This window comes from Dermochelys coriacea, chromosome 8 (assembly GCF_009764565.3).
Source record: "Dermochelys coriacea isolate rDerCor1 chromosome 8, rDerCor1.pri.v4, whole genome shotgun sequence".
Classification (NCBI taxonomy): domain Eukaryota; kingdom Metazoa; phylum Chordata; order Testudines; family Dermochelyidae; genus Dermochelys; species Dermochelys coriacea.
Window position 1 is genome coordinate 63,536,301 of NC_050075.1, and position 23,291 is coordinate 63,559,591.

At 41.3% G+C, this 23,291-nt stretch overlaps 1 protein-coding gene across 4 annotated transcripts in view; it reads right to left on the minus strand.

Moving 5' to 3' along the window:
* Window positions 1-17,142, minus strand: part of KCNT2 (potassium sodium-activated channel subfamily T member 2) — a 288,779-nt gene extending 271,637 nt beyond the window's left edge. For 2 of the 4 annotated variants that reach the window (XM_043490799.1, XM_038413121.2), the window contains exon 1: window positions 16,654-17,139. In XM_043490799.1, the coding sequence (XP_043346734.1) occupies window positions 16,654-16,748 (95 nt within the window). In that variant the 5' untranslated portion in view covers window positions 16,749-17,139. Of the gene's footprint in view, window positions 1-16,653 lie in introns of all 4 variants that reach the window. The other 2 variants (XM_038413119.2, XM_038413120.2) reach the window with 2 other exon arrangements.
* Window positions 17,143-23,291: the final 6,149 nt, after the last annotated feature.

Sequence of the window (23,291 nt, forward strand, 5' to 3'; positions counted from 1 at the left end):
CTTCACCTCTGGCCCCAGCTTTGTCTCTCTCTTCCCTGCTGCTGCAGAGTGACACTGCCTTTTGGGGGGAACCTGAGGTCTTAAGAATCTCTGACCTTCATTTCACCCTGGCCCAAGTTCTATGAGGTACTAAGCCCCTGGCAGCATCCCCACTGCCCCACAGTGCACTTCTGCCACCTCTTCCTTGCTCCTCTTCCAACAAGATAAATACCCTGCTCAAGCAACAATGAAGACCCTGTTCTTAAGAGGGCTTAAGAACCAATTGTGTTGGTTAGGAAGATGAACAAATCACCTGAGTTCTAGTAACCAGTAACTGACACAATTCACTGATTCAAATATAATTATAAATCCAACACAGATTCAGATTACTGTGTGTGCTCCCTGCACTTCAAGCAATGAACTGCCAGACTCTAATACAAAGAGTTCCATAAATAATTTACTGAAACTAATCTACCCTTTGAAATGAATTTAACACTTTTTGATTGAGGTTTGGGTCATTTTGGATGGCTTTTGCTAATTATTTCATAACTTTTACCTGCAAACTTTTGTCAGTTTCAGTAACCATCACACAAAACAAATAATTGTTATGTTAAAAATGGATTTTAGGTTCAATGTTTTAATTACATTTTGTAAATTCTTCAGTGTAAATCAAAGATTTTTCCAATGAACTAACCATGGGTGATTAGCTTCAGACTCAAGACCTTGTGGGGCTGGAATATCTATATAAAGCTCTTTCTGTTCTCTATGTAAAACTTGCTGATTTATCTGATTTTGCATTTCTGCACAGCATGGAATATTTTGTTCTGTTTTCAATTGTCTTGGTCAACTGACTACAAAGAGCACAAAACAGCAATACAAATCTGGAAAACGTCTGCAAAAAAGATGCCTATATTTAAACATTTTATTTCCAATTTGAAAAAATGTGTCTTTTGATGGTTTGTGTGTTTTTCCATAAGAGTTATATAGCAGATGTATACAATAGCTTCTAGAAGGTCTTCTAGGTCTCTGTTATAGGTATGTATGCACTTGATAGTGCATGTTGCTGAACGCTCCTGGGAGCTCCTGTTGAATTCAGTGGGAGTTAAGGTGATGAGCACCATGCAGGATCAGGCAGCGTGGTATATGCTACCAGGGAATGGAGAATAAAAAAACAATATGGGCAGAGTTAAAAAAATGTTGGTCTTTTTTCTATTTGCAACTCAGCTTGATGCTTTTTCCCATTTGTATTTCCATAACAGTTGGTTTGGTGAGATTCTATATGTATACTTTGCTGTAATTTCACTGTAATCACAGGGGATAGGTGGGATAAATGGGGAGGGAATCACATAACATTTTAGATTATTGACTGGAGCATGAGAAAGTGACAATTTTTAAAAGGTGTTTACATGGTAAATATTTAAACAACCACTGTACCATAGGTGCCAACTCTGCGGCTGGAGCATGCACAGAAAAAAAAAAAAATTCTGGATGATCAGCACCCACTGGCAGCCTTCCCAATCAGCTCTTCCCCCTCCCACTCCCACTCAGCACCTCCCGCCTGACAGTGATCAACTGTTCAGCAGCAAGCAGGAGGCACTTGATGGGAGGGTAGGAATGGGGCAGGAAGAGATGGAGTAGGGGCAAAGCAGGAAAGCGGGTGGGGGCTTAGGGTGGAGTGGGGACAGGGTCTGGGGCACAGCAGGTGTCGAGTACCCCCCAAGCAACTCAGAAAGACGGAGCCTCTGTACTTTAGAAGGAACTTCAATGTTTCTAATATCAGAGTTACTTGAAAGAAAACAGAAGTGTAATCAAAATAGCGAAGGACCAAATCCTTTCCCCTACACAGAGAGCAAACAAACAGGTTTGGCACAGCACGGAGAATCCTCCTAGAGAACACCTAGCACAGCTGCTCCAAGCTCACTATTGCTGCCCTAAAACTGCAGTTGCCTTTATTGTCAGCTGCACCACTCCCTTATGCTATGGAGTTGGCCAGTAGATATGCATTGTAATTGTTGACTCTTTTTGACCTGAGTGTCTCATCAGAGTTTAGGGCTCTGAGGATGTTCCAGCTGGGGGTAGAAATTGACTGTTGAGTCTGGAATTTTCTTTTGATGCAATCTTGTTTAATTACAAGGAATGTAAAACTTCTGCTTCTCCAAATGCAGGAGGAACCAAAACAAAAGCATAGTTTCTTTGAAAGTAGCCTCAAGCCTCTTTATACAACACCAGACCCAAAAACTCGAGTCAGACACTGGCTTATAGGCTGCTGCTTGGCTTGCTTGCTTTTTGCCTCTGTCTCTGTCTCTACACCCAACTTGTCATCTTTCTCTGTCTCACACACACCGACGCACCCCTGGTCACAATACCCAGTGGAACACCTTTTGTACATGGTGCTAATTTCTGGGTAGACTATATGGTGTGTGGGAGCAGGCCTCCCAGCTCAGATAGACAGACACACACTAACTCTGGTGAGCTAGCAGGCTAAAAGTAGCACTGTGGATGTGGTGGCATGTGTAGCAGTATGGGCTAGCTGCCAGAGTATATTGTAGGGTTGCCAACTTTGTAATATTTAAAAACCAGGCACTCCGCTAGAAGTGCCAGAACCTCCCTTGCCCCTCGCATGCCCCTCCCCTTCCCCTATTGCTTGCTGCTTTTATCCTCTCCCCCATTCCCCTTTACCTGGGTTGGGAGGGACTCTCCTGCAGAGCCAGGACTGGGAGCTGCAATTGCCCAACACAGGTAGGAGGCAGCCCTGGCTGAGTAGGGGCTGGTGTGGGTGATGACCCAGAACCTCCCTGCCTCCCTCACCTGCAGTAACTGGATTTTGGGTGTCCAGTCAGATGTGACTGGACAATCAGGACCCCCTTTTCAACTGGATTTTCCGGTCGAAAACCAGGCACCTTGCCACCCTCAGTACATGCCCGCCCGACCTCCTAGAGCCGTAGAATGGCTGGCACGTGCTGCCACCCATGCTGCATTCTCTACAATGCTATTTTTAGCATGTTAGCTCAAGCAGAACTATCTTGTCTGTTTACCCATGCTGGGACGCAAATACTCCCAGCTGCAGTTTAGATATATCCTATTAGGCCTTGTTTTAGGTGAAGCACCTTAAGTGTTTCTTACAACTATCTTAAGGGTGCATTCACACATCAGTTTTACTGAGGTTTTAACTCAACCTGCAAGGAGGTTTCACCCAGCTCACAATATTATTGATCTATCACCATGCCATATATTAAACCACCTCTCTATACTTGTGCAAATAGAGTCACGGTACAGGGATTATGGGGTACAAGCTCTCATGCATGAATTCCTTACCACCTGCCCCCATCTCCACTGTGAAACTGTAGTAGTTCCCTTAAATATCCCCAGAGGAGGAGGCAGGATTTGTCCCTCAGGAAACATTTACTGGAAAATAATAATACAAAATCACTGTTTTTTGTATCCCCATAAATATAAATGGTACTTTTCTCTTAATGACTGTTTCCATTTTACTGCAACTTCTCACCAGGGAGTTATGTGCTAAACATAATCAGCGGATGATTGCATGAGGGAGGCTGAAGTCTTTATAAGCTGTTTTAAAGCATTCTGTATTGAATCTTCTGTACAATAGAATTTGTGGTACCCCTGGGTTGTGCGCTTCTTAAAGAATATCCAGGCTATCAGACCATGGTGTTTAGGCCTCTGGGTAGGGTTTTACTTGTTCATGTATATAGGGTTAGGGAATCACTTTTTAACCATTTAATGGATCAACACAAGATTTTTATGTTCAGTGTACACATCACAGAATTCATCCACAAAAGGTAGCCTTTACTTTTGGACAATACATAGAAACTGGATGCATGTCTGACAAATGGTTGGTAGGACTGTCTCATAATAGTCTTATTTTGATGTTTCTGATGTAGTAACTTCTGATACCCAAGGGATGATATTGACCTCCTTTGTTATAGCATTTAAGGGGGCAAGGATATCACACGTTGATTAAACATGATCAGTGGTTTCATGGCTGTGGAATAGCCCAGAAGTCATCCCAAAAGTATGGATAGAGAGATTAATGTCTCTGTAATGTAGATATCCAAAACAGATATCTTCTGTTACTGCATTAAAGAAACAAAGTTCACTGATATAAATTAATAATCATTGGAAGAAAGAGAAGCTATTCGAGAAACTGTTTGAAAGGGAATTGTACAATTCCCCCATATACCAGCATAATTCATTCCAAATTTCATGTAACATGCATAAAAATTTATAAACATATTTTGCACATTTGTATATATAAAATCTTTTACATGGCATCTTTTCACTTTGAAAGACGACAAACCCTTTAATAAATAATGGACCAAGTCCTCCTCATTGCTGAATGGAGATGGCCCCAAAATTCACAAGGCTAGACCAGAGCCACTGAGGCCTAGTCCACACTAGAAAAAATTTGCCAGTAAAGCTGTACTGGCAAAACCCTCTTAGTATAGCTGCAGTTATACCAGAAGAGAAAAAAGAAAAAAAGAAAAAAAAAAAAGGGGGGGGAGTGTTCTTGCCAGCATAGCTTATACTGGTTTGGCAAGCAAAATACATGAATGCTATGTTGTCTGGGCTCTATGGTATCAGTCCCCAGCAATCAACAGGAGTAAATAAATTCAGCGCCAACTTCTATTTCTATTTACAATAAGCAACCAATAGCAATGTAATTCCAGGGGAACTCAGGCATGAGGATTTCCCAGGAAATCTTTGGACATTAATTGGCAATGATGGCCAAGTCCCCTAAGGATAACTCTTTCTCAAAGCCCATGTTTCAGAGTAGCAGCCGTGTTAGTCTATATTCGCAAAAAGAAAAGGAGTACTTCTGGCACCTTAGAGTAACATTTATTTGAGCATAAGCTTTCTTGAGCTATGGCTCACTTCATCGGACTCCTTCCTCCCTCACCCAGGCAGGCGTGATGGTAATGAGAGAGAGAGAGAGAGAGAGAGTACCCTATAATGCAACTACCTCAGTTTTCAGGGCTGCACAAGGATGGACACTGCAAAACAACAACAGTACGGCAAAGGGGAAATTCTGCCCAAATACAAATGTAGAGTAACACTTTCAAAAACACGGTAGTCCCACTTTCAACAATGATTTACGAATTTAGGAGCCTAAGTCTTATTTTGAAAGTCAATTTTGAAAATGGAATATAGGCTCCTAGGTTACTTAATTGCTTTTGAAAATTGTACCTGCAGTGGCAAATCAAAAGCTATCCAGTATTTGCTTAAAGTCCTTAAATACTTTAGTATAGAATGGACAGAAGTTAATATATCATTTTCTGAAATTAAGAAAACAAATTGACTTGCGTGTTTCTTTAATATGCCTTTTCTTTTGAGGAAACCATAAATTTTCATGAAGTTGAATCTAAATCCAGGTATTTTAGATCACTTGATTAAGAAACATGTTGGTTTCCCCTCCTCCCCCTCATAGTTTAACAATCACATGGTGCTTTCCTATTGAAATGGCAAAACAGAGCCTCACTCAATAATTCACAGGCTGGCAGATCAAATGACTGTGAAAGTGAGTACTGAAATTTACATAAGGGAATTGCTCAGCAAAAGCCATCAATCACTATGGCAGCCAGCAGTGCAATTGTCCAGCTAATGTGCGGAGGTGTTGTAAATGATCTGAATCCCTTTCATTTGCAGATAGGTGGTAACTCTTTCTTTTATTTGAGTAGTAAGCACATCAGAAGGGAAACGTGATTTTTCTTTAATCCCTTAAGTGTCTTTTTCTAAGACCAATACTTACATTTGCTGATATTTAGCTCAGCAATTCTGGCCTGAAAATATGCACTGTATAAAAATGACCCAGACTGTTTGTTTTTCCTGACATAGAAACAGTTTTTGAAATGCACTAATGGTATCTACCTACATATGATATCTGCTGGGAGAGCAATACAGCGGTGCATAGACAATCCAGGAAGTTTTTGGAAAGCGTAGGGGACAATTTCCTGGTGCAAGTGCTAGGGGAGCCAACTAGGGGGAGCGCTTTTCTTGACCTGCTGCTCACAAACCGGGTAGAATTAGTGGGGGAAGCAAAAGTGGATGGGAATCTGGGAGGCAGTGACCATGAGTTGGTTGAGTTCAGGATCCTGACGCAGGGAAGAAAGGTAAGCAGCAGGATACGGACCCTGGACTTCAGGAAAGCAGACTTTGACTCCCTCAGGGAACAGATGGCCAGGATCCCCTGGGGGACTAACATGAAAGGGAAGGGAGTCCAGGAGAGCTGGCTGTATTTCAAGGAATCCCTGTTGAGGTTACAGGGACAAACCATCCCGATGAGTCGAAAGAATAGTAAATATGGCAGGCGACCAGCTTGGCTTAATGGTGAAATCCTAGCGGATCTTAAACATAAAAAAGAAGCTTACAAGAAGTGGAAGGTTGGACATATGACCAGGGAAGAGTATAAAAATATTGCTCGGGCATGTAGGAAAGATATCAGGAGGGCCAAATCGCACCTGGAGCTGCAGCTAGCAAGAGATGTCAAGAGTAACAAGAAGGGTTTCTTCAGGTATGTTGGCAACAAGAAGAAAGCCAAGGAAAGTGTGGGCCCCTTACTGAATGAGGGAGGCAAGCTAGTGACAGAGGATGTGGAAAAAGCTAATGTACTCAATGCTTTTTTTGCCTCTGTTTTCACTAACAAGGTCAGCTCCCAGACTGCTGTGCTGGGCAACACAAAATGGGGAAGAGATGGCCAGCCCTCTGTAGAGATAGAGGTGGTTAGGGACTATTTAGAAAAGCTGGACGTGCACAAGTCCATGGGGCCGGACGAATTGCATCCGAGAGTGCTGAAGGAATTGGCGGCTGTGATTGCAGAGCCCTTGGCCATTATCTTTGAAAACTCGTGGCGAACGGGGGAAGTCCCGGATGACTGGAAAAAGGCTAATGTAGTGCCCATCTTTAAAAAAGGGAAGAAGGAGGATCCTGGGAACTACAGGCCAGTCAGCCTCACCTCAGTCCCTGGAAAAATCATGGAGCAGGTCCTCAAAGAATCAATCCTGAAGCACTTAGAGGAGAGGAAAGTGATCAGGAACAGTCAGCATGGATTCACCAAGGGAAGGTCATGCCTGACTAATCTAATCGCCTTTTATGATGAGATTACTGGTTCTGTGGATGAAGGGAAAGCAGTGGATGTATTGTTTCTTGACTTTAGCAAAGCTTTTGACACGGTCTCCCACAGCATTCTTGTCAGCAAGTTAAGGAAGTATGGGCTGGATGAATGCACTATAAGGTGGGTAGAAAGCTGGCTAGATTGTCGGGCTCAACGGGTAGTGATCAATGGCTCCATGTCTAGTTGGCAGCCGGTGTCAAGTGGAGTGCCCCAGGGGTCGGTCCTGGGGCCCGTTTTGTTCAATATCTTCATAAATGATCTGGAGGATGGTGTGGATTGCACTCTCAGCAAATTTGCGGATGATACTAAACTGGGAGGAGTGGTAGATACGCTGGAGGGGAGGGATAGGATACAGAAGGACCTAGACAAATTGGAGGATTGGGCCAAAAGAAATCTAATGAGGTTCAATAAGGATAAGTGCAGGGTCCTGCACTTAGGATGGAAGAATCCAATGCACCGCTACAGACTAGGGACCGAATGGCTCGGCAGCAGTTCTGCGGAAAAGGACCTAGGGGTGACAGTGGACGAGAAGCTGGATATGAGTCAGCAGTGTGCCCTTGTTGCCAAGAAGGCCAATGGCATTTTGGGATGTATAAGTAGGGGCATAGCGAGCAGATCGAGGGACGTGATCGTTCCCCTCTATTCGACACTGGTGAGGCCTCATCTGGAGTACTGTGTCCAGTTTTGGGCCCCACACTACAGGAAGGATGTGGATAAATTGGAAAGAGTACAACGAAGGGCAACAAAAATGATTAGGGGTCTAGAGCACATGACTTATGAGGAGAGGCTGAGGGAGCTGGGATTGTTTAGTCTGCAGAAGAGAAGAATGAGGGGGGATTTGATAGCTGCTTTCAACTACCTGAAAGGGGGTTTCAAAGAGGATGGCTCTAGACTGTTCTCAATGGTAGCAGATGACAGAACGAGGAGTAATGGTCTCAAGTTGCAATGGGGGAGGTTTAGATTGGATATTAGGAAAAACTTTTTCACTAAGAGGGTGGTGAAACACTGGAATGCGTTACCTAGGGAGGTGGTAGAATCTCCTTCCTTAGAGGTTTTTAAGGTCAGGCTTGACAAAGCCCTGGCTGGGATGATTTAACTGGGACTTGGTCCTGCTTTGAGCAGGGGGTTGGACTAGATGACCTTCTGGGGTCCCTTCCAACCCTGATATTCTATGATTCTATGATTCTATGATTCTATGTTATTAACTGTGTGTTTTTACAAAAAGGAGAGGGAAAATGGTATTGGGAAATACCAGTTTCTGTTCTAGTGTTAAAGAAAATACAAAATATTTGTTATTGGAATAACAAATGGAAGAATTCCAAAATGTTGTGTTTATTAATAGGTTTCAGAGTAGCAGCCGTTTTAGTCTGTATTCGCAAAAAGAAAAGGAGTACTTGTGGCACCTTAGAGACTAACACATTTATTTGAGCATAAGCTTTCGTGAGCTACAGCTCACTTCATCGGACGCAATGATGAAGTGAGCTGTAACTCACGAAAGCTTATACTCAAATAAATGTGTTAGTCTCTAAGGTACCACAAGTACTCCTTTTCTTTTTGTTTATTAATAGTATTTCAAATCTGTTTGGAGTTCAATAATTTTTAGTCTGCATTATAGAAAAAACACACTAAACTTGAGAGCTTCTGAAATCATATCAGCTTTGTATACTGTCCGACATTAAATGTGGTGAATCAATAGGATAAAATGTCCGTGCAAACTGAAATGACTGCTACATAGTATGGTGACTTGCTCAAACATCAGACAGTGTACTAGGTTAGCAATTTTGCAGAATGTGTGCTTCTTAGTCTTAATCAGTAGTATCAGAAATGTTCACTGCAGGTGAAATTCATCCCAGTTTGGAGGCCTACTAAAGGTTGCATGCATTTTTAAAATGTTTCTTAAGTGTAAAAATGATTAAGGACTTAAATGATGCATAGTCTTTTTTGGGTTCTCTGCCCTGGGATAAATTTTACCCTGTTAGTAAAAGATGCACAGTTTAAAAAACCATCTCTGTATTTTGCTCTTAAAAAAAAAATAAGAAAAAGTTGTTCCACTGAATTACTCATTTTTCTTCAATTAGGGGCATCTTCTTTGTAAAGTAATTAAGGCCTGGGATATTAAATTTAGCCTGTATCATTAGCCATCATTGGTGAAGACTTCATAGAACAGCTCAGGAAGGAAATTCCAAGCTTGTATTTGTTCTCTTGATCTTGGGCTGGACCTTCATTTAACTCAAAGCAGTATATAGAAATAATCTGTATGTTGGACTATGGAGGGATTTGGGCAGGGAGAGGCAGAGGATATGGGATTGCTAGCAAGAATGAGCAGGAGAAAAAGGCTGAGTTTTTGTAATGCTAATGTGCTCTAGTTTGGAGGTTCTTTCCATAGTACAACACAATTTGGCCCAGTATGTCTCTTCGCAGATTCCTGTACACATTGCATTAAGGCTCCTATTCAACAAAGTACTTAAATAAATTCTTACCTTTTTAAATACATGCTTAAATTGAACATATTTAAGCAAGTGTTTAAAGTTAAGCACATGTGTAAATGCTTTTCTGAATTAGAGTCAAATTCTACCCTATATTGCACTCATGGAACTGAATTTTTATCTTTTGACTTTACTGGAAAGTTCAGTGGAATCCATTGCTAGATTTTTTTTTTTAATAAAATTCCTGTCTTTGAAATTCTAGTATTATCTGATTTGATCATTCTGTGACCTGTATATAGACTCCAGATACAAATTTCTCATTAATAAACTCATCACTGTATCCATGACCTAACAAGGGCAGCAAAAATAAACACTTTTTTTCCTCAAGTTAAATGATCTCTCCAGGTTGTTAAGCATCTTTATGGCTTCAGTAAATTGGATGTTTTCAGTTCTTGAGCATGTTGTTTTTCAACCTAATTAAAGGTACTAAGAACTGATGTTTACCAGACTTTATGAAAGCAGGAACATTTTATTGGCTAATGTACAGGTACATTCAGTGAATCTTTGAAGCTCGTGGGTGTGACAACTACACTTCATGTAGGATAAATGTAAAAACCAATTAAGCTACTTTATGGAATAAGCTAATTGAAACAGGAGTCACCACCCAAAAGACAAAAAGAAAAGGAGTACTTGTGGCACCTTAGAGACTAACAAATTTATTAGAGCATAAGCTTTCGTGAGCTACAGCTCACTTCATTGGATGCATTCGATGAAGTGAGCTGTAGCTCACGAAAGCTTATGCTCTAATAAATTTGTTAGTCTCTAAGGTGCCACAAGTACTCCTTTTCTTTTTGCGAATACAGACTAACACGGCTGCTACTCTGAAACCCAAAAGACAGATCATGTGCAAGTTACTTAGGATTCTGACAGGTTTCAGAGTAGCAGCCTTGTTAGTCTGTATTCACAAAAAGAAAAGGAGTACTTGTGGCACCTTAGAGACTAACAAATTTATTTGAGCATAAGCTTTTGTGAGCTACAGCTCACTTCATTTTTTAGGATTCTGAGCTATCTAAGCAGTAGGGGTTCACTGGTGCTGAATGCAAATAAAGGAGCCAGGTACTGTTTGATGGAGCTGTGTATGAGAGAGACAGAAGCAGCAGAAACTCCACAGAAGTGGACAGAAAGTTGTAGGAAGTCCCATCAGTTTCTCCCTCCTAATGGAAACAACCTACAAGGTTCTGAATATTGGCTAACCATTCAGGTCTAAAGGATAACAGTATGTTAGACAGAAAGGAGGATGAGACTGAGATGTCTAGTTAATCACATTGAGATTTATTATTTTACATTTACCTAAGACTTTTGGGCTAAACTGTGCTGTTTAGTCACAGACGTGAGTATGGGGCATCTTTGGGGAGTAACAGAAGCATTGCCCCATCTCAGCTCTAGCTTCTTCCCATCCCTTTGGGAACACACACCCAAGTTACATTAGTTTGTGTATCTAACCTTTGACATCAGGTTTTTTTCTTTTACATAACACTCTTTCCCATGTTTATCACGTGGAGCTTAAAAAAAAATCAGCATAGCATGAACACAAAGAAATAGGTTTTGTATTTTAAAAAAAGTGTCCCATATTAGTTTATATTATGAAACAAAATACAACTGGAGAATAATTCTGCATCTCCACTCTCCACAGTATGAGTCCATGCTACTGTCTGGCATTAAATAACCTTCCCCAACGGGCTTGGATTTAAAAAAATAAAATTAAAAAAAATCTGCCGGCATAGGCAATGTATGTGCAAGGACTTAAGACCTCCACACAGATTTTCAACAAATGTTGCTATCTTCTCCAGAATCTAAGCTTCCACTCCAAAAATGGGCCAGATCCTCAGTTGTAACTCAAAATAGCTTTATTGAAGTCAACAGAGACATGCCAATTTACACAAGTTGAGGAAATGGCCCATGGTAGTGAAAATAGCCATGTCACAAAAACCCAATTCATTATTGTCTTTTTCAGTCTGCTGATGGACAGAATAAAACAGTGATACATGGTCATATTTTATCCTGTGTGTTTGAGCAAAACTTCTATTATCATAAATGGAATAGTAGATCCATGCACAAAACAAAGATGGAATGTGTTTCTAAGAAGAACCCCATTTATCACAATTTAATTTTGAAGCCTATTTCTGGTGACCCGTGCCAGCATTACTAAAGGAAAATAACAAGTTTTAAATATGAAAATAGCAGAACCATATATTGAATACTTTTTCTATCAGTTGCAAGACTGACCAAGCTTCTGACTAACCAAAGAACAGTGATGTTTATACTGTCTTTAGTTGCAAAGCAAGAAACTGAGTGCCTTGTAGGAATTTATGGATTTTAAGTAAGCAAATATTTGTGATTCTTATCTATGATTTAATACTACCTATTAAAATAAAGAAAACTAGAGTACACTAGAAAACAAAAATAAATATCCCAAAAGAAATTCCAGAAATAGCAATGTCTGTTGGGTTCATTCCAGTGCCCAACATGCCCTCCGGCTTCCCAGAGAGAAGGGCATAAGAGGGGGGCAGTCTTCAGTTCCTTCACTCTAGTTCTTTTGCTAAGACAGAATATCAATTGCTAAGGACTTGTCAGTCGTAGGGAAGGAGGGCAGGTTGTGGAATACATGTTCACACACATCTGAAAGAACCACAGTTACTGTAGGAAAACTTAGAGACTAACACATTTATTAGAGCATAAGGAAAACTGATGTTCTTTGAGCGATTGTCCACATGTATTCCGTTTCTGGTGACTCGCTCACAAGCAGATTTGTATTCTGGAGGTGGTACTCAGAGTCTATTGAAATTATGACTGCAAGACAGCTCTGCCAAACTGGTTTTTTGGATCTGGAGACCTCCAGCAAGGAGGTAGATGCTCAGTCTACTGCAATGATGACTGTGGGACAGATTTACCAAAGTGGACATGGGATTTAGAGCCCTCCAGCAAGCAGTAGTGCTGGGAGAAGGTGTGAACTGAACTTCAGGTAGTTACTCTACAAATCAATGAGATTGGGACACACAGGGAATCAGCAGAGGCTGCCTGAGCTCTGGTGGAATGGGTCTTAATCTGTCCATGTGTGTCTGTCTAAGTGGCCCACCATGAAGCATATTTTAACACAGTTTTGAGATCCATTTTGACATCCTTTGGGTGAACATAGGTTGACCCTTCATTATGTCAGCAAATGTAAGGAATAGTCTAGGAGAGTTCTTAAATGGCTTTGTTCTGTGTATATAGTAAGAAACAGACCTGATAACATCCAAAGGGTGGAGTTTAGCCTCTCTCCAGTTGGCATGAAGCTTGGGGAAGAAGACAGGTGTGTGGATCACCTGGTTAAGATGAAAGTCAGACACCATTTTAGGGAAAAACCTTGAGGAAGGTCTTAGTCACTGACCCATTTTGGAATACTATAGAAGGTGGTCCTGCCACGAAGGCCTGAATTTCTCCCATACTACTGGCTGAGGTTTTGTCCTCAGATTTATGAGGTCAGTGTACCAAAAATGTCTGGGCCATGCTGGGCTATCAGTATTATTAGTGATGCATCTGGCTTGACCTTCAGGGGAACTTGGAGGGTGGGTATACATAAGCCCTATTGAGCCTGGGATCAGAAAAGCATCTGATAGAGAAGTGAAGGAAGTTCTGGATGACTCTGTGGCAGAGGAATGCTATTTCCTTAATGCTATATGGGCTCTGGAGCCTGGAGTGGACTAGCAGGTTACTGGGATACTGTGGGAGGTGGTCTGGACTGATGAACAGTCTTCTCACTTTCCAGTGCCAACAAATCACATTCAGAGCTCTCCAAAAGGAAGAACTTAAGTTGCAACTCCCTGGATTTCTGGGTTCTTTATGAAAAGGAACAGCATATAGATCATTTTCATGATGTATGTACTCTTCCCAGAAACAAGTATTTTAGAATTCAAGTATTCCATTAATAGTTGATATACATTAATATTGGCTTTAGTATATAAAATGGGACTTGAACTCATGTCCTTTGAAAAGATGGTGGTGTGAATGATAAATAGTTTGAGAACCACTAACCTAATTAATACATCATGATTGACACTCACACATAAATTACATTTTAGGCCTGGTGAGTTACAGATAAAAATATTAAAAGACTTTACATTTACTCCTGCTATCTGAATTTAGGTGAACAGGGTGCACAAAAATGTCAGGAAAGAGGGATTTAAACAAAAAATAATATTGTACACTGTTTGCAGCAGAAGAATAGAACTATGGTCTGTCAAAAACAAATTCATGTTTATGTAGCACACCAATAAAACAGATGGCATTCACAAATAAGTATGCAATATTAGTGTGGCATCAATTTTGTGACTACTCAATAATAGCTAATAACAGCTAAACAGCAACCAGCATTCCTAGAGACCACATTATGTAATCTTCCTTCATTAAATATTTCCAGAAACTAAGTGCTGAAAATTTGTAATATTTCAAAAATGTCTGCAGAATGAGAGTTTTTATGCAAAACCATACATCAGTCATTCATAAGTGATAATGTCACAGTAAAAACAGTATAGGATTGGTTTAGACTTTTGCAAAAGAAGTGCGATCCACATTTTGTCAGATTTAATATTGTAGTAAACAAGATTCTTTATCTTCATGTTTTAATGTAGTACCCAATACTGATAAATAATTTAAAATAACAATTTGCTTTGCACTAATCCATGGGTAGGAGTTTACAGTAAAAGTGCTGTCTGTTTAAAAATTACCAATAATCATGAAAAATATTAACAGCAGTTCTAGAGTGATACAAAGTATCTGTAGCAATATTTATATTGTTTTCTTTTTATTATTCATACGTCAAACAGGAAATTCTACAACTCAACAGACGCTTGCAGTTTGTTCAGTTGCAAATGAAGGTCTTATGCCCTACATCTTTTTGGGGGCCAGATCCCATTGCCCAGAAGTCTATTTGGATTCATCATTGACTGACATGCAAGTCGAGATTGGACACTTGACTATCAATAGTTTGTATTAGAATAGAAAAAGAATCTCAGTGGTTTCATGCAATTTTTTTTCCAATTGATATAGCTACTACATGTCCCTTCATGATAGGATTATGTACAGGTATATTAGCAGCTATGATTTACTACTTCTGCAGTAAAGATGTTGTCCAATAAAAAATGACTTACCCATAGATAGATGTCCTCTGGAGGTATTAATTTAGCATGTTCTAATGAAGAGCTTGATGATGATGATGCACAGTAGTTTAAATAATAAAAATAGTATTTTTTTTAAAAATGTTTTATTACTTTAATTTGGGGGGGAACACAGGATTTTATTTACTACACACACACACACACACATCCTTTTTGTGATTTAGAATTAAACCTGAATGTTGTCTTTGAAACAATACAAATGAGAGTACTGTATTGGTCCTCACATCTATGTCTACCATCCTGACTGAAGAAAAGAAGTGCACCTACAAAACCATGTAAGTTGGATGGCAAAATATGTAGAATTATCATCAGCAAACACTTAGTGCTACCTTAGTGATTCTCAACTATTTCCATAATATGACACCATGTTCCCACAGAGGAAAAATAGTTTAGGGCCTTCTTATCTAGCAAAAAATAAAGGTGGTGTGGGGGGGGGGAGGTGATTACAACTTTCCCACAAGTCCTGATCCTCAGGTTGAAAATCCCTGGACTACATGATATCCATGTATTAACATAGAGGAATGGTCTGTTGTGTTATCATAGTTGCATGTATAAACCAAACGACTGGCCTGTCACAATGTAGATATGCTCTAAGTCAGAGGTTCTCAACCTTTTTCTCTTGGAGGCCCCCCCACACACATACTATAAAAGCTCCACAGCCCACCTCTGTCACAACAACTGTTTTTCTGCATTGTTAGGGGGTAGAAAGCAGGGCAATTGCCCAGGCCCCATGCCACATGGAGCCCTTCAGAACTAAGTTGCTCAGGCTTCAGCTTCAGCCCTGAGTGGTGGGGCTCAGGGCACTGGGCTTCAGCCCCTTGCCATGGGGCTTCAGCTTTTTGCCCTGGGCCCCGGCAAATCTAATGCTGGTCCTTTTTGGAAGCCCCCCAGAAACCTGCTTGTGGCCCTCCAGGGGGCCCCAGACCCCTGGTTGAGAACCACTGCTCTAAGTTACCATATTTCAGAGCTAGACTGAAGATTTCACTGTGGGTACCTGAGCCCCATGTAGCTCTGTAATGAATGTATATGATCAGTATAGCCTCTCACAAGGAAAGTTTTAATAATGTCTGAAGTTTCAAATGCAGAATGTGACTGTTTCTGTGACTTAGATGAATTTTTTTTTAATTTAAATACCTTACAGAAAAATTTGATAGTCACATTGAGTTTAGTCTTGTAACTTTCTCATACACTTAAAGAAGTCAAATACATAGTGCACTGATATACAGCAATGTTTATTTGCCTCTCATATCCCACGCTCAGCACGGTGTGCAATAATTCTTATCTGCGTACACTAGGAAGAATTCAGAAGCACAATACAATTGCAGTGCCCAATAAATGTCAGTGCTGTTTCTCTCTGTAGGTCACTAAAAGTTACTACTCTGCAACTTGTGTTTTCATCTTCAGTGGAGAACTGCAATATAGCAGCATCAATGTCTACTAGCAAGGGCGCTGGGCATTCATAAATCAGTGCAGCTCTGACTGCTAGAGAAGCAGAACAGGAGACTGACCACATTGCCAATTTTCCTGGTCTGAGGGTGAGCACTTCAGTCAAGTCAGCCTCCTTCACTGTTTGGAAGATACAAAGCAGCTTAAGTGTCCTCTGAAGGAATCAAAGTAGTTTCTCTCCTTTTTGGATGAGTGTCTCTCTCTCTCTCTCCACACACTGGCACTCACACATTGGCTGTGTGTGTGAGAGAGTGCGAGGGTTTTATACATGGGCTCAGCGTTCTCTGTGCTATGTACATAACTCGATAAATAGTAACAGGTTCAACGTTTCTAGGAATTTCCCTGTAGAAAATGGAAGAAGAGGGAATGGTCGTTAGCATATCCCTGCTTCCCACCCCCGCCCCTCTTTTATCGCCCTCTGCCGGGTTTGCAGAGCAGAGCTGACCCCCAGACTCACCTGTCGTCGTTTTGCCATCCTTGGTCTCCCAGCAGCAAGTCCCGAAACCTATACCTGGGAGGAAGAGGCGGCACCTCACTCTCCAGATCCACCATCCTACCGTGGCAGCCAAAGCCTCTCCCCCGCGGCTCAGACAGCAGCAATCCGACGAGGAAGCAGGGAACCGAACGGGTTGCCCCAAGCCAGTGCCGGCGTTGAACACACAAAGGCAGAGAGCAGGCTCGAGTCCTGTGCTGGGATGGGGACGCTCCACAGCATCGGAACCCGTCCCAGCCTCCCTTGCAGAAGAGAGAACCGGGGTTGAAAATTATTTTCTTGCAGCCGCCGCTGTTCGCAGCCTTTCCCTAAGAAGCAGGTGCGGCGGACAGGCAGGGACCGGGGCTGCATTAGATGCCCACACAGCTCGCAGGCTCTGGGTTGACAAATAAGAGGCGCCTGCCATACGCAGCCATGCAAATGATATTTGGAGCTGCCGCTGGCGGGCCAGCCAATGCGATTAACTCTCATTAGCATAGCCCAGAGAAGGCGAGGGGAAAGCTCTCATCGCCAACCAATGGGATTAAATATATTAGCATAATGTGGCTGTGGGATGTTCTCAATTCCAGACCCAGGGCTCAGCAGCTGCAGAGCCCTGTGGATGCAGGTATAGCCTCAGGGATGCCAAGAAGTCTCCTTCAGAGAGAGGCATTGCACCACATATGGACATACAGGGCATGTGTAACCCTGTCCATCCCTACCCCAGGCGTACCCCGGTTTAGGGGACCTCTACACTCAGGCTGGCGCAGGGGAGGGGCAGAAGTAGGGTGTGGCCAGGCTGGAAGAGAGAGAGGAAGCACCTGGACGGATCTGTGTCCTGCAATGCAAACTCCCTTAAGGGACTAGTTAAATTGAACTATGGGGTTTCCTAAATTTCCACCCACAATTCCCAGAAGGGACAGACATTTTCTTCCACAATACCAGCAAAAACGTTACAACGGCAGCATAGTTCCTGGGGGATCTAGGAACCATGGGATGCACTTCAAAATCTTTCTCTCCCACTAATAAGTCTAGTGTCAGTGTGGATGCAGGGTCCTTAGATACTGCATGAGACTGGATTGTTCAATGTGATTGCACACTCCCAGGTCAAATGAGTGACTCAATCCTGGTAAATTTGTAGTGAAGACACACTCATAGGGGTCACTGCACAGGTTAATCACTGAATGGAGGAGGCACAAACTGCCTCCCCTTGATTGTGTATGCCTGAATCTGTCCCGCAGTGTACTTGTGGCACAGAGCACTAGGAGAGGCAGGATATCCAAGGGAAGTGTACATTGTCTGTTTTAACAGAGCAGTTTAGCTTTTGTTTCTTTAAAGGGGCACCACCAACCTGAACAACACATTTCCAGCTGACAGCGCTTAACTAGTTGCTTTTTAAAAAACTACATCTAAGATCACTGTAACTGCATATGACCAAAGAAACAAATTCTCTATTTTTTTCATTGTGTTTCCCTTGCATCTCGTATTCCCAGTATATGTGTAGTCATTTCTTGGATTTTGCTGGTAGTGTATGCCTTTCCCCTGAGTCTGCAACAGGGTGTTTAATACTAACAGTAGTAGCAGCAAAGAGAGAGGGAGGAACCATAGTAAAGATAGCTGAACATCTGATGCCATATGTAATATTAGTCACCCACATTTGATTCCCTTCACAATCTATTTTATTCTACTAAATGCAGCCCTTCTTGTCACTTCAGCAGCAAAAAAATGAAGCATTAAGATAATTGTCTTACTTGCCTTTCTTTCTTGCAGCATTCAAGATCTTTATTTATCATTACATTTTAATAGTTTTTAAATAATGGGTCTTATTCATTCCAGTTTTACAGTGGCATAACTTCACTGAAATATTGCCACTACAAGTGTTATAAAATAATCAGGCTACAAAAAAGTCATGGCATTTTTTTAAAAATCATGAGATGAAAAGAAATAATAATTTGTAGGAATTTATTTGGCAGCTGATTATTAGTATTTAGAGTTCATTCCAATTCACATGTTTCCAAGTTTGCTTCTATAACCATCAGGACTAGAAACATATCCTCCCCTCCTCCCCCCCCCCCCCCCCCCCCCCGCCGAAAGCTGACATTCTCACTTAATCGAATCCCTCTAGGAACTGGGGCTTTAAGAAAAAAAAAAAAGCAACAAATATTGGAAGATTTTTGAGGAAATCATGAGAGTTGGCAACATTGCTTTAAAGTGAAATAACCCAGGTGAATCAGGCTCAGTGGGCCTGTCTTTGTCTCTTTTCCTCCTTTTTCAAACTGATGAACTCTGTGAGCCCTTTTTGACTATATGAGAGCTGAAGCCTCAATTTGTGTGTGTCAGGGAGGAACTTATAAAGAAAACAATAGACGATATCAAGCTCAAGGGGTTGCAAGTGCTTTGGGGGATAGGATTGAAATTCGAAATGATCTGGACAAACTGGAGAAGTGGTCTGAAGTAAGCAGGATGAATTCAATAAGGACAAAAGCAAAGTACTTCACCTAGGAAGGAACAATCAGTTGCACACATACAAAATGGGAAATGACTGCCTAGGAAGTAGTATTGCAAAAAGGGATCTGGGGATCATAGTGGATCACAAGCTAAATAGGAGTCAACAGTGTAACACTGTTGCAAAAAAAAGCAAACATCATTCTGGTTTATATTAGCAGGAGTGTTGTAAGCAAAATACAAGAAGTAATTCTTCCACTCTACTCTGCACTGATTACGCCTCACCTGGAGTATTGGGTCCAGTTCTGGGCGCCACATTTCAGGAAAGATGTGGACAAATTGAAGAATGTCCAGAGAAGAGCAACAAAAATGATTAAAAGTCTAGAAAACATGACCTATGAGGGAAGATTGAAAAAACTAGGTTTGTTTAGTCTGGAGAAGAGAAGACTGAGACATGATAAGTTTTTTCAAGTACATAAAAGGTTGTTATAAGGAGGCTGGAGAAAATATGTTCTCCTTAACCTCTGAGGATAAGACAAGAAACAATCTGCTTTATTTTCAGCAAGGGCAGTCTAGAAACTGGAAAATTAGAAAAAACTTCCTGTCAGGGTGATTAAGGACTGGAATAAATTGCCTAGGGAGGTTGTGCAATCTCTCACTGGAGATTTTTAAGAGCAGGTTATAGTAAGATGGTAATAAGATGAGGCCCTGAAACATAAACCCTTGTATCAGAGGCCCGGTATGAGGCCTAAGGCCTGAACTAAAGTAATGGTCAAGACTTTGTTAACATAAAGCAAAGTTAAACTGTAAGCCAGAGGCAGGCCCTGCTCACAGAAGCTGGCAAAGAAAGGCTGATGTTGCAAAAATACACATACCTAAAAGGTACTGGACACTAGAGATATAAACATATGCCAGGATGATACCAGAACACTCCAATACTTGCACATTACACATAGATAACAAAGAACAAGTGGACCCATCCTAAAGACTGGCAAAAGGGTAATATGATGGATAGAGTTGTTTTGTTCGAATCAACATGTGCAAGGTGAGAGGTGGCACCTTACTTCATAGAGGGGTTATACCTCAATACATCAGGAGTGATGTGTAACTTGTTTGTACCTGTGTAAAAGAATGCACCCTTGAGGAGTTATCTTTGTCTGGCCTAGGGGGCAGTGGTGAGTCCCACCACTGACTGAGCTGGGAACACATTGTCAGGGAACACATATGTACTAGCAAAACTGTAGACATCTGATCCGGGGAGCTAGAGACTGTGTTTTGTTTGGCAATAAACCTGGCCGGGTGCCTTCGTACCTTATCAGAGTCTGTGGTCATTGGGGTTTCTCTCGGGGTCTGCTGTGCCAGCTATCTGCGTAGAGCCAGGGCAGCATGCAGAGGGAACACTCACGCAGCCGACTGTTATCAACAATGGATAGAGCAGAGTACCACACTGGTGAAATCTGACAACAATGGTGACCCCGATCCGGTGAGTAAGCAAGCTGTCTGTCGTAGGAATCGTGATCTAACATGACAGAAAGCCACAAGCTAGGGAACCCTCTTATCCCCTCCCTGCAAATCCCACAGAGTTTGAAACTCATGGACCCACTGGATTGCCAGTAAAGGGCGTCCATATGAATTTTAAAAAGAAAGTGGGGAAACATGGACTGGCATATGTAAAGCAATGGTAGAAACAGAAGCTCTAAAAAATAATAACAAAAGTAAAAAAGCTAGAATTTTTCAATTAATGTCCATGGTAGTAAGATGACTTAAACAACACACCGACATACTGGCCAGGCAAGTAATGGAGAAAACCAGAGAAGTAGAAGAGATAACTAAAGCCTTGGAGGAAGCAACCCAGGCAGTCGAGCACTGGAAAGCCCAAGCTCTTTTAACAGGGCAACAGGTAGTCCAGACTCATGATATGCTCAAACAGATAAAGCAGGAAAACAAAAAATTGGAGACAGCCATGGAAAACTTGCAGAAGAAAAGTGTTCCGTCACCCGTTATAAATATTTGTGGTCAACAGTAGTCTTCAGGTAGCTACCCTGTGCCTGAAGAACAGGAACAGAAATGGAAAAAGGTGGCCCTAGCAAAATTAAAAGATGAAATGGTGTCCACTGCATTGAAATCTGATGACACAGGTTAGACAAACACCTGTCAGGGAAGGTCTAGATAATACTTAGTCCTGCCTTGAGTGCAGGGGACTGGACTAGATGACCTCTTGAGGTCCCTTCCAGTCCTATGATTCTATGAAAACCAATTGCATTTGTCCCTTTGAGAATTTTAGAGAGTCTTCTTATACACAGAGGTGGTATTTTCCAGGCACTCCTGCTTCTCTTCATATATGTCTATTCTGTTTTTCAGTCTGGCACTGTCATGCCTAAGCTCACTAGTTTCCAATAGCAGTTTTTGTTAATTCATTATATAGCAGATGAGATTTAATACTGGTGACATTTTTAGAAAGGCCAGAAATATCTTCTAAAACTGCATCCAATGTCCATATCAGCTCTAGTTACTGTGCTGCTTTTTTTACTACTATCTGCACTGGTGCCATTGTTTTGTCATTCAGTGATATTAAAGTGAGTCAGCTGACCACACTTGGGCCTCTTGTTACCTTTTCCCACCACTGGACTCAATTTTTAATTGCTCAACCGTTGTCCTGGTAGTTAATTTGAGCATTTATGACTGATATATTTATGCCTCATCCTGCAAATATTTAGGCACATGTCCTGTTATATCAACACAGCTACTCATGTGCTTAAAGTTCACCATGTATGCCCAAGATATGATAATTTCTGATGAATAGGAGTGCAGTAGGCAGAAATAAGTACCTTTGAAGATACGGTGTGAACCTCAAACCTCTTAGAATTCTTTTGAAGGGAGGGATTTTTTAACATAAATTATAATAGAATCATAGAACTGGAAGGGACCTCGAGAGGTAATCTAGTCCAGTCCCCTGCACTCGTGGCAGGACTAAGTATTATCTAGACCTTCCCTGACAGGTGTTTGCTCAACCTGCTCTTAAAAATCCCCAATGATGGAGATTCCACAACCTCCCTAGGCAATTTATTCCAGTGCTTAACCACTCTGACAGTTAGGAAGTTTTTCTTAATGTCCAACCTAAATTGCCTTGCTGCAATTTAAGCCCATTGCTTCTTGTCCTATCCTCAGAGGTTAAAAACAACACTTTCTCTCCCTCCTCCTTGTAACAACCTTTTATGTACTTGAAAACTGTTATCATGTCCCCTCTCAGTCTTCTCTTCTCTAGACTAAACAAACCCAATTTTTTCAATCTTCCGTCATAGGTTGTGTTTTCTAGACCTGTAGTCATTTTTGTTGCTCTTCTCTGGACTTTCTCCAATTTGTCCACATCTTTCCTGAAATGTGGCTCCCAGAACTGGACACAAACTCCAGTTGAGTAGACCACAGAGTAGAGCAGAAGAATTACTTCTCATGTCTTGCTTACAATACTCCTGCTAATACATCCCAGAATGATGTTTGCTTTTTTTTGCAACAGTGTTACATTGTTGACTCCTATTTAGCTTGTGATCCACTATGACCCCCAGATCCTTTTCTGCAGTACTCCGACCTAGGCAGTCATTTCCCATTTTGTATGTGTGCAACTGATTGTTCCTTCTAAGTGGAGTACTTTGCATTTGTCCTTATTGAATTTCATCCTATTTACTTCTGACCATTTCTCCAGTTTGTCCAGATCATTTTGAATTTTAATCCTATCCTCCAAAGCACTTGCAACCCCTCCCAGCTTGGTATCATTCGCAAACTTTATAAGTGTATTCTCCATGCCATTATCTAAATCATTGATGAAGATATTGAACAGAACCGAATCCAGATCCGATCCCTATGGGACCCAACTCGTTATTCCCTTCCAGCATGACTGTGAATCACTCATAACTACTCTCTGGGAATGATTTTCCAACCAGTTATGCACCCACCTTATAGTAGCTCCATCTAGGCTGTATTTCTCTAGTTTGTTTATATACTATTTAAAAGATATTCAGTCAAAAATGTGGGTTTTAGATTAGTCCATTTAAAAAAAGTGACAGTACCCTTTTACATAATTCATTCTCAGTAAATTTTGCAAAAGCATCTAAATTCTACTGAAAGTCAATGGACTTAAGTACATTTTTTCAAATGTGCCTAAAATCCTCTTTCCAAAAGAG